The sequence below is a fragment of the Hyperoodon ampullatus genome (assembly GCF_949752795.1).
Source record: "Hyperoodon ampullatus genome assembly, chromosome: 5".
NCBI classification, from domain to species: Eukaryota; Metazoa; Chordata; class Mammalia; order Artiodactyla; family Ziphiidae; genus Hyperoodon; species Hyperoodon ampullatus.
Window position 1 is genome coordinate 47,119,026 of NC_136918.1, and position 19,539 is coordinate 47,138,564.

The 19,539-nt window shown below is 41.7% G+C and overlaps 1 protein-coding gene across 1 annotated transcript in view; it reads left to right on the top strand.

Annotated features, from left to right (window-relative positions):
* Positions 1 to 19,539, top strand: part of MCF2L2 (MCF.2 cell line derived transforming sequence-like 2) — a gene marked incomplete at both ends in the record, with an annotated part of 227,958 nt that overhangs the window by 19,794 nt on the left and 188,625 nt on the right. The window contains one exon of the mRNA XM_079705223.1: positions 10,744 to 10,827. Within this exon, the coding sequence (XP_079561349.1) occupies positions 10,744 to 10,827 (84 nt within the window). The remainder of the gene's footprint in view (positions 1 to 10,743; positions 10,828 to 19,539) is intronic.

A 19,539-nucleotide genomic window follows, 5' to 3' on the forward strand; every position in this document is an offset into this window, starting at 1 on the left:
TCTATTTGTGACCCAGAACTATTTGCTGAGTACAGGTATACCCTGCTTTTCGAAAGTTTGCTTTGGCCATTTTGCTTTTATGAAAGACCTATGTTAGTACCTGTTTTTGCTAACCAAAAGAACTCCAAAGAAGATTTTCACTTTTAGGAGAAAAGCAAAAAGTGTTCAACATTTGTTTAGTAGTGAGCCATTATAGAGGCAGTGCACACGCAGAGTGGTACCACCAAGCTCCTTCCCCTGGAACTAGACTCAGCATGTCTGCATCAAGCTGCCATAGCTTTGAATTGTGTCAGTGAGCATCTATGCTTTATCTCAACTTATTTCATGCATCTATTAGCAAGATGTGTACTGAGGTAATTGCCTCTTTGCTTTATGCCCTTTTGACTTACAAAAGGTTTCCTAGGAATACTCTACTATCAGGTAGTGAGGGAATCTGTAATCTCCCTCTGGCCCCATGGGAAATGCCACTTTTATCATATACTACATCCCTATTTATATTTCAGTCTAATTCAAATCTCCCTTCTGCTCCTGAGTTCTTCCAACCTCATGACAAGTTCTATCAAACTTAGTTCATAGTGAAAAGAGAAAGAGGTCACATGACATCAGTGGGGAATTTATGAGCAGCATTTCAAAGCAAATCACCAGTGGGTGGCAGTAATGCGGGTGTTTGAGAAAAATGTATCGTGGTATTCTTGAGATCATGGCTCAAAGAACTGGATGATAAATTTAATTGGCTTCTGTTGAATCTATTATATACAAGTTATTTTCATATGTTATTTTAATTAAGTGAGATAATGTATGTAAAGCATTGTCAATGAAAAAATTAATAGTCTATCTAAGAAAGAAATGGAAATTTTTATTCATGCCAACCTGGGGATTATAACCCAGGAGACAGTCTCTCCAAGAGCTCTGAGAACTGTTCTGAAGAGGTAAGGAGGGGGCAAGGCTAGTGTATACGTGATTTTGATCAAGGGGTACATGCAGTCAAGCACTCATCTTGGTAGAAGGTTACTTGTTACTTGGTAGAAGGATCTCTGAGTTAATGGTTTTAGTGCTTTTCTAAGTATGGGAAGATGAAAGAACCAGATTCATAAAATTTTCTTCTGGAAATATTTAACTAGCTGAGGGCCAGTTCTGTCGGTTTTCCCAGAGCACAAAGTGCCTCATCCTGATCTTCGCCTTGAATTCCTTTCAGAGTGTATTGTTGGTCAGTGACAGCAGTGGCTAATGACTTGATTCTTGCAGAACTGGATGGTAGACAATATTCTTTATTTTACAGTCCCTTCCCTTTCAGTCTGAATTTCAACCAAAGTTTGAGAGGCATTTCGTGACCAATTTGTCCCACGACACTAAGAATGCTCATTCTTAGGTCAGGCGTGGAGCTTTTGGATAGGCCACTCAATGCGCCATTACTGGACTAGGCCCTCCTAACAATAGCCAAAATCCTCTGGACCTGCTGTCTTACTAGTTTGTTATGGTTCCCTCTTATTGCTTCTTCCCATATCTAGAGTTACACTAGTATAATCATTGATCTTATAGAACTATATATTTAGTCAGTCGTTTCAAGTCGCCTAGTCACACATTTGGTAATGCAAGAAACAATCTTATAAAATAGGCAGAATACAAGTAATATAGCTAGTAATATTAATAAGGTCATTAATAAGTATTTAAGCTAAGAACTTCCATTAGGTGCAGCCCAGTATCTCTGCAGGTGGTCTGACTGGTCTGTTTTGCACCGATTGCTATCTTTAAGGGAAATGATTATTGGCATTTTACATAAAGTTCACCAAAGATGTCTGCACAGGCAAGGTGAGTGGTGGGTCATCATGACCCCTTATGGGATTGAGAAAGGAATGTTATCTTCTAAGGAGTTATATGGCTGGCACCAGAAGAAGAAAAATTGATCTTTATGGTTGAGCATGTATTTCTGCTATTGGCGAGGTCTGGTTAATGTGTAATGCACACTAGAAGGGAGGGAGGAGGCCAAAGGGCAGAGAAAAATTTTATGTTTAAATTTTTCTTGTCTTGCCTTACAATATGATTTTTATTTCATCAGCATGTAGCACAGTGCCCAGTAGGTAGAAAGTGCTCAATAAATGGTAGTATTAATCTTCACAACAGTCCTCTAGGAGGAGATTTTATTTTTTTTTATTTTATTTTTTTTGCGGTACGCAGGCCTCTCACTGTTGTAGCCTCTCCCGTTGCGGAGCACAAGCTCCGGACGCGCAGGCTCAGCGGCCATGGCTCACGGGCCCAGCCACTCTGCGGCATGTGGGATCTTCCCGGACCGGGGCATGAACCCGTGTCCCCTGCATCGGCAGGTGGACTCTCAACCACTGTGCCACCGGGGAAGCCCTAGGAGGAGATATTTTTAATTATTATCCACTCCCATTTTACAGAGGGAGAACCTGAAGGTGTAGGGGCTGGTTAGTGGCAGAGCTGGGATGCAAGTCCAGTTTCTTTCATTCTGCTTCCATAGTACCTGAATGAATGAATACACTGAGAGAGGAAGGCAGGAATGTTTAGCCAGAGCCTCCACGGCTTTTTCTTAAGCAAAAATAAAATTGTGTATCCATCATATTGCTAAAATGTCTAAGATCCTACCACTTTGATTCCTTTGTTAAGATAGTTTTTCCTCTAAGAGCTTTAGAAAGAAATGAAAGTGCAGAATCTTTTGGAAGAATGCCATGTCGAATGAGCATTCATCATAGCTAGTCTTCTCATCTCATCACATTAGACCATATTTTGTTGTTTTACCAAAGACACTGCTTCTGACTTGACTGAATCCCGGGCTGGGAGTGGCCCTAGAATGAGGAGAGGATAGGCATTAAAGCATGGGTCCCCAACCCCTGGGCTGTGGACCGGGACCGGTCCGAGGCCTGTTAGGAACTGGGCCGCAGAGCAGGAAGTGAGTGGCAGGCAAGCAAGCAAAGCTTTATCTGCTGATCTCCATCGCTCACCTTACCGCCCGAACCATCACTCCCCTCCCCACCCCCCGCCTCCACCCCCACCGCCACAAAACCGGTCCCTGGTGCCAAAAAGGTTGGGGACCGCTGCATTAAGGGGCCCACACTGAGCACTGGGGTAGGGCTTGGGCTTGCTGGAAGGAGAGGTATAACAAGTGCTAAAGGTGGGGTTGGCTTGTTTCCCAGGGTGCTGATCCTAAAATCAACACAGCAGGAAATGTAGGCCAAAAGTTTATACCAGCTAGGCCTCAGTTTCAAATATACTTTGCATACATACAGATGATTATTTTTATTGAATGATAGGAGAAGCACTAGGGAACAACCTAAATAAAAACTTTTTTTTTTCCCCCTGAGCTGCATTTTCGTAAGCAACGGGAAAGGAACAAGAATGGTCTAAAGTCTTGGAACTTCAACATGTGCTTGCTTCTCTGTTGAATTAGCAGCATCAAGAGAGTTTTGTTAGAAATGCAGAATCTCTGGCCCCACCCCAGGCCTACTAAATCAGAATCTGCATTTTAAAGCACAGGTGATTTATATATCATTGTAATTTGAGAGCACTTCTCTGGGGCAGTATTGATTAAAATGCAGGTGGGGTCACTTTGAAACCTAGTGCTAAAATTTGAGAGCCTTAACAGAGGGAGGGATCAGGTATTTTCACAGTTTCTTAATTTCCTGCAGGGCCTTGATTGCTTTTTATTCAGTATGCCCCAGGTGGCAGAGCTGGTTTGCCTCTCCTGGAGTTATGAAGGACTGCAGGAGAATGTCACCTCCAGCTATTGTTGCTAAGGAAACCCTTTGCATAAAAACTTCCACCTTGGTGCAGTGCTTGTCTCATGCAAGGGCACATGTGAGATGTCAACAGAAATTAATAAGCTTAAACATTTTTTTTGTAATAAAAAAAGAAAAGGGATTTGGATAAGCATTGAAAAACAGAAATCCTGGGGCTTCCCTGGTGGCACAGTGGTTGGGAGTCCGCCTGCCGATGCAGGGGACACGGGTTCGTGCCCCAGTCCGGGAGGATCCCACATGCCGCGGAGCCGCTGGGCCCTTGAGCCATGGCCGCTGAGCCTGCGCGTCCGGAGCCTGTGCTCCGCAACGGGAGAGGCCACGGCAGTGAGAGGCCCGCATACTGCAAAAACAAAACAAAACAAAACAGAAATCCTTATGCCTAATAATATCTCATCACTTCTCAAAGCAGTTTTAAACAAGCATTTGCAGAGCCTGAGGCAAGAGTACAAATAGAGGCCCATATATGGCATTTAAATAAAAAGTACTATTCTTTTAACTTGATAAACACACCCCCATAAGAACAAGATTTAAAGTACATAAAGGTATGGTTTTTATATGACTAAAAATCAGAAAATAGCAAAGATGAATAAATTGAATTATTGCATGCATCTGAGTGTTGTGTTGATGGGCCATTGAAATTTGGATGAGTAATAAAAATATCCATTACCCATAAGGCATTAGTTAACCCATAAAATTTGTTTTCTAATCATGTCAGCAAATGCACTATGTTGTGATAATTGAGATTTTCACATAATTTGAGCTCCATTGAGAGCAGTGATCTAAAGTAAATGTGATCTAAGTAAAATGTAATTGTGTTCAAGGAGTTCAAATTTTGAATATATTTGCATCATGAATTGGAAGAAAAAAAGTGAGAATGTTGATGCTCAGTAGTACTGGACATATTTCATTATATAAGAATCTACATGGGGAGGGTGGGAGGGAGGCTCAAGAGGGAGGGGGTATAGGTATACATATAGCTGATTCACTTTGTTGTGCAGCAGAAACTAACACGACATTGTAAAGTAACTATAATCCAATAAAGATGTAAAAAATAAATTAAAAAAGAAGAATCTACAGCATTCATGCTGTGTGAGAGGAAGAATTTGACAAGTTAATTGATTTGTTTTTCTCTTACTTAAGCACTTCCGCTGCTCAAATCCTCCCAGCACTCTGAAGCAGTGTCTGTCCCTGATACAAGCAGTGGCACAGCCCACAAGCCATCATAGCATTTGGATGCAGTGCACCTTTTCTTTTGAGGATATAGACCAAGAGATGTGGAGAAGTCTTTCCCTGGAGCCCCAATGGTGTTAAGAGAGTAGCTGTTCAGGGTACAGTGTGTTCTGCCAGCCCTGAGTTCTGGGTCCTGAGGACAGAGGCACCCGTGTGGTCTTTAACACATATGTTTATCGGAGGGAGGGTTACAGGGCCTGGGCAGGGGTCACAAGGAAACTTCCTGGGGTGATGGAAATGTTTCATATCTTGATCTGTTTAGTGGTTACATTAGTGTATGTGTTTGTCAAAATTCATCAAACTGTACATTTAATATTTGTGCATTGTACTGCATGTAAATTATACTTCAATAAAGTCCTATTAGCATAAAAAATAAACACTACCAGAGCATACTTTTCTCTATGTAAACTAAAGGGAGTAACCAAATAGGATTCCATCACTCTAAAACAACTATTTCTTTTTTGTGTGTGTGTGTGTGATATGCGGGCCTCTCACTGTTGTGGCCTCTCCCGTTGCGGAGCACAGGCTCCAGACGCGCAGGCTCAGCGGCCATGGCTCACGGGCCTAAACGCTCCATGACATGTGGGATCTTCCTGGACCGGGGCACGAACCCGCGTCCCCTGCATCGGCAGGCGGACTCTCAACCACTGCGCCACCAGGGAAGCCCTAAAACAACTATTTCTTGTATTCCTTTCTCATATGCCTGTACCCATGTGCACACACACTCCACCTGCTTTCCTCTTTCTTTCTGAACCTGGCTTCAATCTCACCATACATGTGATTTTTATGTTCTTGAAATTACATCTTAAATCTTTTTCTATGACGTGGTATTCATAATTATATCATGATTGCTTCCATTTTTTCACTCTTATAAATAATGTTCCAGTCTACATTTTTATGTATAAAGTTTTTATTTTGTTATTTTCTCAGGATACATTTCCAGATATAGGATGACTGGGTAGAAGGTTATGAAGATTTTGATGACTATGTATTGAAGCTCTGTATTGTAATGGTTACCATGTTGGGCTTTGGAGTTTAGAATGAGCTGGGTTCAAATTCTGGTTCTGCTTGACCCTGGACAAGCTATTGCAAATCTAGTTCCATATTGCTGTTAGAGTTGTTTTGAGGATTAAATAAGATGATGTATATAGGGGGGTTAGTATGTAATCTACACAATAATCACTGGGTAAAATATTGTGAAACTACTTTCTGGAAGGACACTACCAGCTTTACTCCCCAAGGCTATGCAGAAGTACTAGTTTCCGAACAGAACCCCAGCATTGTGTGTTATTTTATGGATGAAATGAGAAATTCTATTGCTGTTTTAATTACATTATTTGACTACTAGGAAGTTGGACTTTTTAAAATTTGTTTTTATTTGTTTATATTTATTTTTGGCTGCATTGTGTGTTCATTGCTGCACGCGGGCTTCCTCTAGTTGCGGTGAGCGGGGGTCACTCTTTGCTGCGGTGCGCAGACTTCTCATCGCGGTGGCTTTTCTTGTTGCGGAGCGCAGGCTCTAGGCATGTGGGCTCAGTAGTTGTGGCTCGTGGGCTCTAGAGCGCAGGCTCAGTAGTTGTGATTCACGGGCTTAGTTGCTCCGCGGTATGTGGGATCCTCGCGGACCAGGGATCGAACCCGTGTCCCCCCGTACCGGCAGGCAGACTCCTATCCACTGCACCACCAGGGAAGCCCCGTTGGACATTTTTTAGTGTTCTTGGTTTTTAAAATCTTCTAAATTTCTCCTTTAAAAATTCTTCCATCTGCTTTTCAAGTGCCTCTTACTCAATGTTAATTTATGGACAAACTTCAATACTAAGTCTTCTGGTTCAGGTTAAGCATCGCTGTAGCATAGGAGGCAGTAGAAGAAGGAAAATGGGTTTGTGTTCTTTCTAACTTGGCCAATAAGAAAGAGAAGTGAAACACAGCATGACTCCAGGGTGCCTTTTTGAACCACCCAGCAACTGATTCCTCAGAGCCTCTGGTCCACTCAGCAGTCACATCTGTTCTAGTTGTGGGAGTGGTAGGGCAGGCTGGGCTGGAGGAGGTTCATTTTAGTGCTAGGGTGCGTTCCTTTACATTGTCTAACTAATTAAACAAGTTATCTGTAAAGTGTCTTCTTAGGGCTGGCTCACAGCTGGTGCTCTCATTAGTGTCACTAGCAGTGGCTGAGTGCAGATCCTGGTCCCATTCCTAGTTCAGCTAACAACCGACCCTTCCATCCTTTCTGCCCACCAGATTCCCTGGGCAAAGTATTCAATAGTAATGCAGCAGGATCTGTCAAACTTGGGTCTGCCTTCCCTCTTGGGTCAGATCATACTTTTACGCCTTAACTTATTAATTAAGTAGTTTATTTATTTGTTTATTTATTTATTTAGTATTTTGGTTCCTTTTCCCTCAGACCATACTTGAGTCTTTTAAATCCCAGTGTGACTGAAATTTCAGAACAGCAAGAGAAGAGGCTAAGGGTTTCACTGTGCTATATTCCTTACTAGTTGCAACAGTTAGACTGCATCAGCTTTTATCAGCCAGTTTCCTGCCCTCTGCCTTGAGGAGGAGGATGCAATTAGTAGGAAGGGTCCTGCCCCAGAGTCCACATTTCTCTCAGATGGGGGTGTGGGGTTTGGGGGGTGGACAACACAAAGGTGTTTCTTGCTGCCTACAACTGAATTCCAATGGGATGTGCTGGGCTGTACTCCATCACCTAGGAGACCTTTGTGGATACTTCCTGCAGTTTTAGAACTGTGGGTCCAGGGTAACATATAATCACAGAGATAGAAAAGGGACAAGTTTTTCCCAGATCTATTTGTAACTTTGCCTAGAATAGAAATTGTGTTGAAATTCAAATACTACTTCACTTTGCCTTGTGTGGGTTACAAAGAGACAAGTTTCTCCGTAATCTACATGCATCAAAAATAGGAAGCAGGAAGCCTCCACACAGGACCGAGGGGCCTGCAGGGTGCAGCAGGTACCACCACCTCAGTGGGTCATCACTGGCCATGCCCAACTGTTCCTGGAGAAGTAAAAGCCATTTTACACATGTGGATGCTAAGGCTCAGCATGTTCTTGCTGTGGTTGCCCAGCTAGAAATTGGCAGAAACAACTCTTGGCATGTAGGGCTGAGGCAGCTTCCTTCCCACTGCAGGGGGAGGTGTTCCTTTAGACCAGAGAGCTCCTACACTCCCTTCCCTACCCCATCTCTACAGGAGTGGGTAGCAGGGCCTGCCAGCAGCAAGAGCTGGTCTGTGTGTTTCCTCTGGTACAGAGCATAACTGAGGCTGAACTGTGCATGGCCCACAGGTGTCAGGCATCACTAAAAGCTGGGTGTGTCTGAGGTCATCTCCATGCACTGGGTCAGTGCTGAGTCTGAGAAACCCTCATGCTCTGTTGCAGCTGGACAGGTTGGGTCATGAGGTTCCTTCACTGGGAAGTCTTCAAGGATAACCATGTCACTCCCTGGCTGGGGGCCAGGCTGTCTCAGCAAAATCTGGGCCAAAGGCAAACCAGCTCATTTCTATTCTTGGAAAAACAAATCGTAGATTTTAGTCCTGTTCCTTTGGTAACCACAGGAGGCAGGTGAAAATGTCTCTGTTGGAAGGCTGGACAATCCTCCACAGATTCCCAAAATGAGAGACACTAGTCAACGTCTCGGGTGGTAGAAGCCAATGCTCCTCAAGGCCAAGGGTCTAGAAACTCCATCACATTTGCCCTCTTAGAGTCAAGTAATCCAGGGCTGACCCAGGCTCCACACTTAAATTATTGTGTGACCACAGGCAAGGTCACAATCTCTCCGTTTCTTCATTTAAAAAATAAGATGGGACGGGGTGGGGGGGGATGGTTAGCTTAACTCACTTCTTTTGTTTCTTTCAGATTTTACCTCCTTAATTTAAAATGTTTACTTTAAAGCACATCTCAAATATTGAGGTACAATAACAATAAATTGCATCTCATGATATTGGTTTTTCTTTGGGGTCATTGTCCCTTAAATAGACTCCCTCAGGTATGGAAAAATAATAAACCAGCTGTATTTTTGAGTATGCCACTTTCCCAGACCACTGGGAGATTGTGTTCTGAAAAACTCTTCAGTTACGTAACTCCTGTTTCTGCTTAAACTTTCTATTTTCTTGTCCATTTGTAATTTAAATTTTATTATGGAAAATTTGAAACATATGCGAAAGAATTTTATAATGAACTGCCAAGGGCCCATCAACCAATTTCAACAATTATCCGCATTTTGTCAATCTGGTTTCATCTCCCCCGCCCGCCATTTCCTGCTCCCTGTATGTTTTTGGCAGAAGGGGATTCTGGAATATTTTTAAGCAGATCTCAGACTTCATATCTTTTTACTGTTAGGGGCTTTACTTTGCTTATCTAGCAGAGAAGGCCCTTCTTTTTTCGTAAAATATAACTACAGTGTCATCATTATATACAGGCAGGTTGTAAGAGGCAACACCTGTAGCAGTGATACAGGCGTCTTTGAATTTGTAGTGAATTCACAGTGGAAAGTCCTTTCCTCCAGAAACAGTGGTAGAATTCACTGAAAAGCGTCTTGGGGTTTGAGCGGCACTTGCCCCACCCCTTAGGAGACTTTCAGAAAGCAAATATAGGCAAGGTCTTTCCAGAGTGATGAATGTAACTAGTGTTTACTTAGCACCTACTATGTACATCTCCATATGCATCGTCTCCTGCAACCTTTACACCAAAGCTGAGAAGTGGAAACCAAGGCTCTGGGAGGAGGTTCCCAAATATTACTTTCTGATTGATCAATATTAGAATATCACATTAACCTGGCTCCATGCCAAAACAATAGGCGATACCTGTTTCGCATCAGCGTACAAGGCTTTGTACCTTAATCTAACCTGATGTTTAACTGCTGTAGAAACAATAACTAGTTCATTTTTTGAGGTTCCCTGGCAAATAGTTAAATGAGGATAATAATATTGTAGGCAGAGGGAGCATGAAAATGCCTTCCCCTTCCCAGCCCAGGCTAAGAGGTGCCACTCAGTCTTCTTCCCCTCTCTTTAGTACCCTTTCCCCAAATGGATAGAATGCAGACCTTAGTGCTTATAAATCACTCGTGGTTAGAGGACATTTGCAGGTTTGTGCTTGAAAGGTTTGAATTTTTGCTTTGGGAACCTGTAACCTTTTATTCAGTAAGGAGCGTCTTTATTTAGCAAAATGGAGTGTGCTTCATTAAACATGTTTGTCAGTGGGAAGAGGCTCCTTGAAGTATTCTGGAAGGGGAAAAAAAGGAATGGAGGTGACTAAGAGAAAGACAAAAAGGCAGAAAGTGAGGGAAGGAATAAAAACAAAAGAACCTTCATAAGTCCCAGATTGATTTTCTGACCCAGTTTGAGATGAACTCTGGTAACTTACATTGTGTGTGTTTAAAATGTCCTTCTGCAGACCCAAAGGAATGGGCAGACCTCTAAGCACTTCCCTTGGTAATGAGACCATCCCAGCAGGTTTACTGTGAAGCTACTGAAGCTTAAGCTTCAGGGCCTCTTCCTTGCACTGACCACTCCCAGAACCTTGGGAGAGGCACTAGAAATGTCCCGTGCTCATGTGTATAAGTGTCAAACCACACAAAACCCAGATCCATCCCTGCTTCAGGAATTGAGTTCTCAAGAGAATAATGTGCCCATAACCATATCTTGGTAAGTTCCAGACTTCCCTAGTAGTGGAACTTCCCTTTCTTCCTTTAAATTCTCTTTATAATTTGCAAGGATTTAACCTACTTTGTGTTTTATTTGTGCAGATGAAATTATGCAGCAGGAAATCAGGCCCTTGGTGGCAGTGGATATAATTGAACAACTTCACAGACAATTTGCCATTCTTTCAGGTAAGGGGCAAATTCATTTGCATTTCTAGATTTTGTTGGGAGGTCTTGCTGGGAGGGCCCAGCCTCTTGACCTTGATTAACATTATGCTCAAGTCTCAGTCATCCCTTAAGCCTCACCCAGGACTAGAATGAACTGAGGAATATTGAGCTGGAGGAGGGTGGCATCTCATAGATGTTACTTCTTTTGCTGTTGGGTGAAATTTGATCTTTCCCAAGGGAGTACATTTCTTTGAGGTTGTAAAGAACAGAGCTGAAAAGATTTTGAGGAAGGAAAAAGAAATAACTACTGACATTAGCTGTCACCATGATGTTCTTCCAATATTCTTGTTGGATGTTCTACCAAGATCCAACCTTAAGAGAGTCTTGGTTTTAAGGGCTCATGAACAGTGCTGAGGTTATTTGTTCTCTGAGAGATTTGTCTTTTACTCTTAGCTCTTATGGATCTAATTTTAATACATTGATTTCCATTAAGCATTTGATTGGGAATAAAGAGAGGCTAATATTAATCAAAAGCTAGAAATCTTCTGAGCCTAGGCATAACCCTGAAAAGTTGCCATTACTAGCATACTATTCTTTTTTATTCCCTTAGCCCAGGGTGACATGACTTTAATTACTGAAACTGGAGGTATAGACCAAACCCTAAATTATAGTTAGACCTTTCTTGGAAGCATGGGGTAGTGACTGTAGATGTCCTCAGCACATATCACAGAGTAATAAGATGGCAAGTCACTCTCTCCTTTTACATCTGTTCTGAAAAAAGCAACAAAGTCATCTTAGTTGTATCACAGAGAGAATGTGTAGTTGATATGAATTGTACTCTACCATATGAGATGTAAAAAAAAAGTCACATTACTTTCTCTAAATCTTATTTAGTCTGCTGCAAACTCCTCATACTACTGAGTTGGAGAGAAATGCAATTTCCATTATTAGGATACCTCTCTCCATCTCAAGAGTTATATCCTAGGTGGGGGCATCTTACACAATGCAGAACCTTCTGGGGAATTCTCTGGTCTTTCCTTCACATTGGTCATTGCTCAGATACTCACTGAAAGCTCCGTAAATACAGGGTTCTCATTTTAAAAATTTCTGCCTGTATTGCTAATGCTTAGAACAGGGGCCAGAACATAATACATGCTGAGGTTGAAATTATCCAAGTCCTCCTGCTTTGTCCTGTGAGGCTCCCCACATCCCCTGTCTAGGCACCACTGTCTCGACCCTAGTGGGAGTGCCTAGCCAGCCTCCTGCAGGTGAAGTGTCATAGCTTCCCACAGTGAGCCTAGGACAGTGCACAAGAAAAGGCAGCATGGGAAACTGTCTCTGGGTTTCTGGCAACTGCTGCTATGGCCCTATGTCACAGAAGGCCCAAGGCCAGCATGCATTAAGGTCTGGAATGGATGATGGGGTGGGTTGGGTGGATTCCTATAGTTTTACACCAAAACTCTAATGCCTCAACTCGGAACATGATTCTGGCATATAAGATTGCACAATAACTCATCTGGGGGAGAAATCCATTGACTGATTGATACATTTAAATATCCAAAGTTATCTCTTTGAGTAATATTGAGGCATTTCTTTCTATGCTTATTTCTTAGAGGCAGTATAGTGAAAATCATAAACTGGTGCCAGACAGCTCTAGATATGGGTTTAGATTCTGCTATTGACTAGCTGTATCATGTTGGGTAATTTACTTGTCTAAGCTTCACTTTCCTCACTTGTGTAATGAATGGGATCATCATAATTTTGAGGATTAAAGACATAATGTATGAAAAATGCTTAGTGTTGCAACTGCCAACTAAATGTTTGTTCTTTTTTCCTGATATATTTCAATCCATAAAAATGTTTATTTTAATCCATAAAAATGTTATTTTATGAACCATCTAGGTTCATATTTCAACACAATTTGTTTTTTAAAGTATATAACTGAAAAATAATTTTCAGTATGACAGCATTTTTATAAGGGAACAAAACCATACAGTGAATATAGTGTATAATGCCACAGTTAAGTCAGGAATAGAGGTAATTTTCACTCTTTAATGCAGAACATAGAACTGAAAACTCACACTGGACCAAGAGGACACCTCTGCTTTAGGAAAGGCAGTTTGTGGCAAAGACAATGCTTTCATTCCTGAGCTTCTTTTGTCAGCTTGTTGCCTCAAGTTTGACCTTCTTATGAGAGGGAAGCATGGATTAGCTGTGATAGCATTTGCAACACTACAAGTCAGGAATATTATCAGCAGCCATGGGGTTCTCTGAGTCAGCACTTTTTTGGAATCAGCAGTCCTGCTTTTCATCTTTAACTGTCCCTCTTCACCTGGCAGAGGCAGCAAATGTCAGCAACAAGGCTGTCGTGGGGGCCTGTGTAGTTGTAGTTGTAAAACAGAAATCTCTGCAATTAGGTCTTTTCCCATGGCTGTGGCAGTCCAGCTGTGGCATCTGCTCTGAGTCACAGCAGTTTTCCTTGTCCTGATTCAGACAAGCAGGGTGAAGATGTTCCAGCTGCAGACTTTTCTATAGATTCCACTGAGATCTGGAGAGAGCCAGAGGCCCCATCAGCCAGGCATGCTGGGAAAGAGAGGATGGAACCTTTTTCTCAGCGAAGCCCCAGGTGCCTGGCCTGCTGTGTTTTGTGAGTGTGCTCCCCTGGCTGGTGGAAGAACAGGGCTCATTGCATGATGCCTGACCCAGATTTGTGGCCAGATGGTTTGAAGCCTCTGGATGGCGAGGACAGTGAGCAGGGCCATCAGCAGGAATTCGATAGTGACCAGGGCTAGGGTATCTGGCGGCTCTGACCTTGGAAGACAACTTGAATGTTCCCAACGAACTTGGGATATTTCTAAGTTCATGGCTTAGCTAGGAAACAAGAGAATATAATCAGGTTAGTGTGATGAAAACACTCTAGGCTTTGGACTCAGACCATCTAGGTTCATATTTCAACACAATTAGTAGGTTGCTCTGAACAGGGTTTCTCATCTGTAAAGTGGGTTGTTTTAAGGATAGTGCTTAGCATAGTATCTGGCTACAAGAGAACTTAGCCTATAGGACATGTCTGTTTGTTTTCTAAGTATATAACAAGAGGTCTGGAGATAGAAATTCTTGGTATTTGATGAGTGGCTCAACAACATTTAGGCTGGCATCTTTGTGATTCTCTTGATGTTTCTCTTGTTTTAAAGTCTTGACCCCAAGATGGTTACTACAGCTCCAGACATCAAGTCTGTGTCCAAAGCAGGAAGAAGGAAAAGGAGCAGTGATGGTTTCTTCTGTTCCTTTTACCAAGAGAGCAGTAACTTTCCTAGAAGTTCTTGGTAGACTTCTGCTTATGTCTCATTCCAGAACTATGTGATGTAGCCATTCCTAGCAGCAAGGGAGTCCGAGAAGGCAAACGTTTAGCTTTTTAACCACCACAGTAGAAGGTGGTCAGGGAAGAGGGAGGTTGGGAATAAATTAGCCATTTACCAGTGTCTGCCATAATGCCTTTCCTTTAATTATGTGGAATTATCCTTTTATTTTTCTTTTAATGGTTATTTTCCCTCTTGGAATTACTGCCTGAATTTCTCTCTCTTTCTGTCTCTCTCTCTGTCTCTGACTCTGTCTCTCTCAACACCTTTAATCCTTTTAGAAATAATTAATAGTGAAGGCATGAAGTACTCTTAGGCTTGTGGAGTCTGACATCTGCCAGCATTTGCACAACAATGGAGCCCAGGTTTGGTAGAGGTGGAGTTCCTGGGGGCAAGTGGGAAGTTCTCACCTGAAGCAATGGAGAATGTCAAACCAAGGAAGTGAGCACAGTTAAAATCGGTATCTAAGTCAGAGATGACAGACTTGAGCTCACCTCCTCTCAAGAAAACACCAAAATCACAGCTAACCGCTGAACAACCATCAACAAAAAGACTGGAACCTGCTAAGTGAGGGATGGAGCTAGTAACTTGGCACCTGGGGAATGAGAACCACTGCTAGAAGGTCTAGAGCAGTGCTGTTTAATAGAAATATAATGTGACCCACATATGTACTTTTTTTTTTTTTTGCTGTATGTGGGCCTCTCACTGTTGTGGCCTCTCCCGTTGTGGAGCACAGGCTCCGGACGCGCAGGCTCAGCGGCCATGGCTCACGGGCCCAGCCATTCCGCGGCATGTAGGATCTTCCCGGACCGGGGCACGAACCCATGTCCCCTGCATCGGCAGGCGGACTCTCAACCACTGTGCCACCAGGGAAGCCCCCACATATGTACTTTTAAATTTTGTGGTAACCATATTAAGAAGGCAAAAAGGAACACAGGAAATTAATTTTATTTATTTATTTATTTAATTTTTTGAGCATTAAACATTTATTTAATATTTTCAAAATTATTTAATTACATTAGGAAAGAATAAGTAGGATAAAGAGGCAGATGTGGGATTATAGAATGCATCATTATATGCACATATAATGAAAAATTATTGGACATATATAACATATACCCAAGCATTAGAAGAAGTTATCTATGGCCAGTTTATATTGTTCCTTGCTCATTTCATATTTAGTTTTCTTCACAATAATAATTTTAATCCTTTTTAAAATAATAGCAGGAGGAAGCACTCTCTGAAGGCTTACACACTTCAGTAATGTGTTTTTTAGGTTAGGCTGATGTCAGTTACAACAAATTCCCAGCCCCCTGACTCATAATTATTTTATTTATTTATCTTTTTTAGGAAAACAATTTTAATAATTTTATTTAACCCGGTATAGCTAAAATATTGTTCCAACATATGATCAATATTCAAAATTATTAATGAGGTAATTTACTTCTTTGTACTAAGTCTTGGAAATCTGTTGATAGTTTGTATTTTCCACTTACAGCACACCGCAGTTTGGACTGGTCACATGTCAAGGGCTCAGCAGCCACATGTGTCTAGTGACTATTGTATTGGGCAGTGCAGGCTACAGAAATGATTCTCAATCACGTTGGACCAAATGCCTCTTTTTTTTTTTTTTTAATAAAGTTATTTATTTATTTTTGGCTGCATTGGGTCTTCGTTGCTGCGCGGGCTTTCTCTAGTTGCGACCAGCGGGGGCTACTCTTTGTTGTGGTGCGCAGGCTTCTCATTGTGGTAGCTTCTTTTGTTGCGGAGCATGGGCTCTAGGCACGCATGGGCTTCAGTAGTTGTGGCACGTGGGCTTCAGTAGTTGTGGCTCACGGGCTCTAGAGAGCAGGCTCAGTAGTTGTGGCACACGGGCTTAGTTGCTCCGCAGCATGTGGTATCTTCCTGGACCAGGGATCGAACCTGTGTCCCCTGCATTGGCAGGCGGATTCATAACCACTGCACCACCAGGGAAGTCCCAAATGCCTCTTTTTTTTATAACAAATAATTTGTATTGCCCCTCACCATCCTGAAATGAAATGTATAGATACTGTAGTAATCTGCATTAGTTAGGGTGGGATAAAGAGCTATAACAAATAGACTCCGAAGTATATGTATAGTGGCTCAAATGAACACAGTAGAAATTTAGTTCTTACTCTTGAAACAGTCCAGCATGTATGTTCAGCATGTATGTATGGTCAGCAGACAACTTTTCTTCACGTTCATGAATGAAGCCTCCTTTCACTTTGTGACTCTTACTGATATTATCCATTTTGTGTCTTTCTTATTAGCTGCATCCAGGAAGCAGACAGGGAAAGATAGCATACCACTTCTTAAAAGCCTCAGCTCAGTAAGAGTACATACCACATTCCATTGACTTGAACCCAGCTCAGTCATGTGGATACACTTAACTGCAAAGGAAGCTGGGAAATGTAGTTTAGCTGTGTGCCCAGAGGGTGAACAGCCACCCCCTACTTATTTATGCATATACTTAAAAAAAATTAAAAAATTAAATGTAAAGGAGAGTTGTAATGTGAAGGAGAAAGAAAAGGAAACAATAGTAAAATAATATGTATTTCAATATGTATTTCCAGCTATTCTAGAAAAAATAATGAAGTAGTCAGGTGCTTGCCCCTGTACATGGAGTCACCATGAATGTAGCAGGTGCAAATGCTGGGATGTGGTATGGGTGACCAGACATCCTGAGTGGCCTTACTGTAGTAGTTTTCTAAAATAGTAAACAATTGTTGACAAAGTTCTGAACAAGGTGATAAAGTATTATCTTCTGTCAATTTATAGGGTTGTTGCAATTTCTGGAAAACTCAGTATATTTTGAAACCCTTTAAAAATATTTTATGATTTGTGACAGCATGGGTGGACCTTGAGGGCATTATGCTACGGGAAATAAGTCAGACAGAGAAAGACAAATACTTTATGATCTTACCTAGATGTGGAACCTAAAAACTGAGCTCATAGGAGCAGAGAACAGGTTGGTGGTTATCAAAGGTGGGTGTGGAGTGGGGAAAATGGGTAAAGGTGGTTAAAAGGTACAAACTTCCCGATATAAAATAAATAAGTTCTGGGGATATAATGTATAGCATGGTGACTGTAGTTAATAATACTGTATATTTGAAAATTGCCAAGAGAGTAGATATTAAAAGTTTTCACCACAAGAAAAAAATTTGTAACTATGTGAGGTGCTGGATGTTAACTAAAATCAATTCTGTACACCTTAGACCAATACAATGTTGTATGTCAATTATATCTCAATAAAACTGGAAAAATATTTTTAAACACTTTATGATTGTACGTAAAACAAAGAGTCTAGGATCAGATATATAAATGTATTTTTTAACATGCTGAGTTTCTGGTAAGACAGTCAGAAATCAAACAAGATGTGAGACATTCTTTATTACATAAGTCAGATTATTTAGTATCCCAGGCCCTGAGATTTCCCAGGTGCCTCCCAGTGAGTGGTGCTCCCATTTTCCCAGCTAAAGTCAGTTCTTCTGGGGAAGAGAAAGGGAAAATAGACACTGGGAGGCAAATAACAGTAACCACTTCACTCTCTCTCCCACTGTTGCTCTTCACCATCTTCCTGTAGGATTTCCCAATGTTCCAAATTCTCCTCTAAATGATGCAAGTCTTTATGCCAGCCAACACCCAGATCCTTATGGGAATGGTCTTATGTACCCCAAGCACTTGCTAGTGTTTTCTGCAGTAAAGCTAGGATTTAATGTATAGGTAGAAATAATACCAGGAGGAGTGATGTTTATTTTATTAAGTCACCATTGTACAATACTTAGTTCCAAGGAGTCTGGTTTTCTTTACCTTCCTTGAATAGGGCTTCTTTGCACAGTCTTTCTTCCTTTTGCATTTCCACGTTTCCTCACAAGGTGGCACTGAATGCCTTGTTGTGGATGGAGGCTCAGCTTTGTTTCCTTGGTGCTTCTGTCTCTAAGACTAACAGACTAAAGTTCAACAGCACGTGGTGTCCCCAGTTAACCTCGGGCCTCTCTGGTATTCAGTATCAGTATTAACCAAGATACGAGAAAACTCTACCCATCTTTCTCCATTTAGGCATGAATACCTTTCATTATAGTTAATGAAAAGGTTAAATCATGAAATGGTATAATCATATCCTTATGAATATTTTACAGCGTTTTGGTTCCTTGAAATATTTTAGCCATTCTCTTGGCAAATATTGTTTGTGCAATTAGTACAGGGTTACAATGCATCTAAATTAGCCTTACCCCAGATGTAACTTTTCTTAATTCACATTTCTCTGAAGCTTCCTATGATTGTGAAACTAGAAAGAGGAAGAATATTTATTAGTTGAAAACGGATAGTATCCTGATCTAAATTGTTTTCAGTCAACATAACGAGGCAACTCAATCTTGTCAAACAACTAATCTTCAGGTATCTTTTTTTTAATTTAAAATAAGTATACAGGATTTAAGAGGCATTTCCTGGAGAAGAATGACTGGTCATCCAGACAAATATCACAGTGATTGGTCTCTGAAAGCCCAAGACTCACATTGACAATACTTATAAGAGACTTGTATAGAAAAACCACAATGCTGACTTACTCTTGACATGATACAAATACTCGTGTTTGCTCAGTAGCGCATTCTCTCCCTTGAAACAAATTTACATGGAACAGCAGAGTATAAGCAGAAGATACCAGGTGTGGACTCAGAGCAGCAGAGTGGATTGGATGATCCTAATGGCGGTGTCATCAGGTAGACTGGAGACATGGCCTGGATACTCGAGGTTGTGGGCCAGGACCCTCTCTCCTTAGGATAGCTGCCTGCCTTTGCTTCTCTGAGTCTCCCTTTTCCGTAGTTTCTTCATTGATTCCACACCCTCAGTAATCATGCAGTCCTCATTAAACCACACACTGCACTGATGCCTCTTTCATTAGATATGTGGAATACGTGCGGCCATTTGTAGTTAACTTCACTTGGGAGCCGTGTTCCACTGAAAGTAGCCTCCCTCCACGGGCGTAGCCTGGAAGGTGCTCCCAGCACTTCAGCTCATGTCCCTCTGCTTAGGGTGCAAGTGCTCCAACTTTCTTAGTCCTCGCTGCCTTAGCAGCTCAGTCATTTTTTCACGGCCCTTTGTGGCCAAAAGCAATGCCTAACAGTCAAAATAACTTAAGTCTATATGTCCTGACAACTTAGTAGCTGTTTGAAAAAATAAATACACACAGTTGAAAGAAAAAGTAATATTTAACTTTCATTCTTAGAGAACCACAGTTATCTCAAACCTTGGAATCAGTCTAGACATCACCACCTGCATTTCCTGTTCCACATTGATTTTCATACTGCACTTGCTGTTTGTTTTGTTTTGTTTTTCTGCGGGACACGGGCCTCTC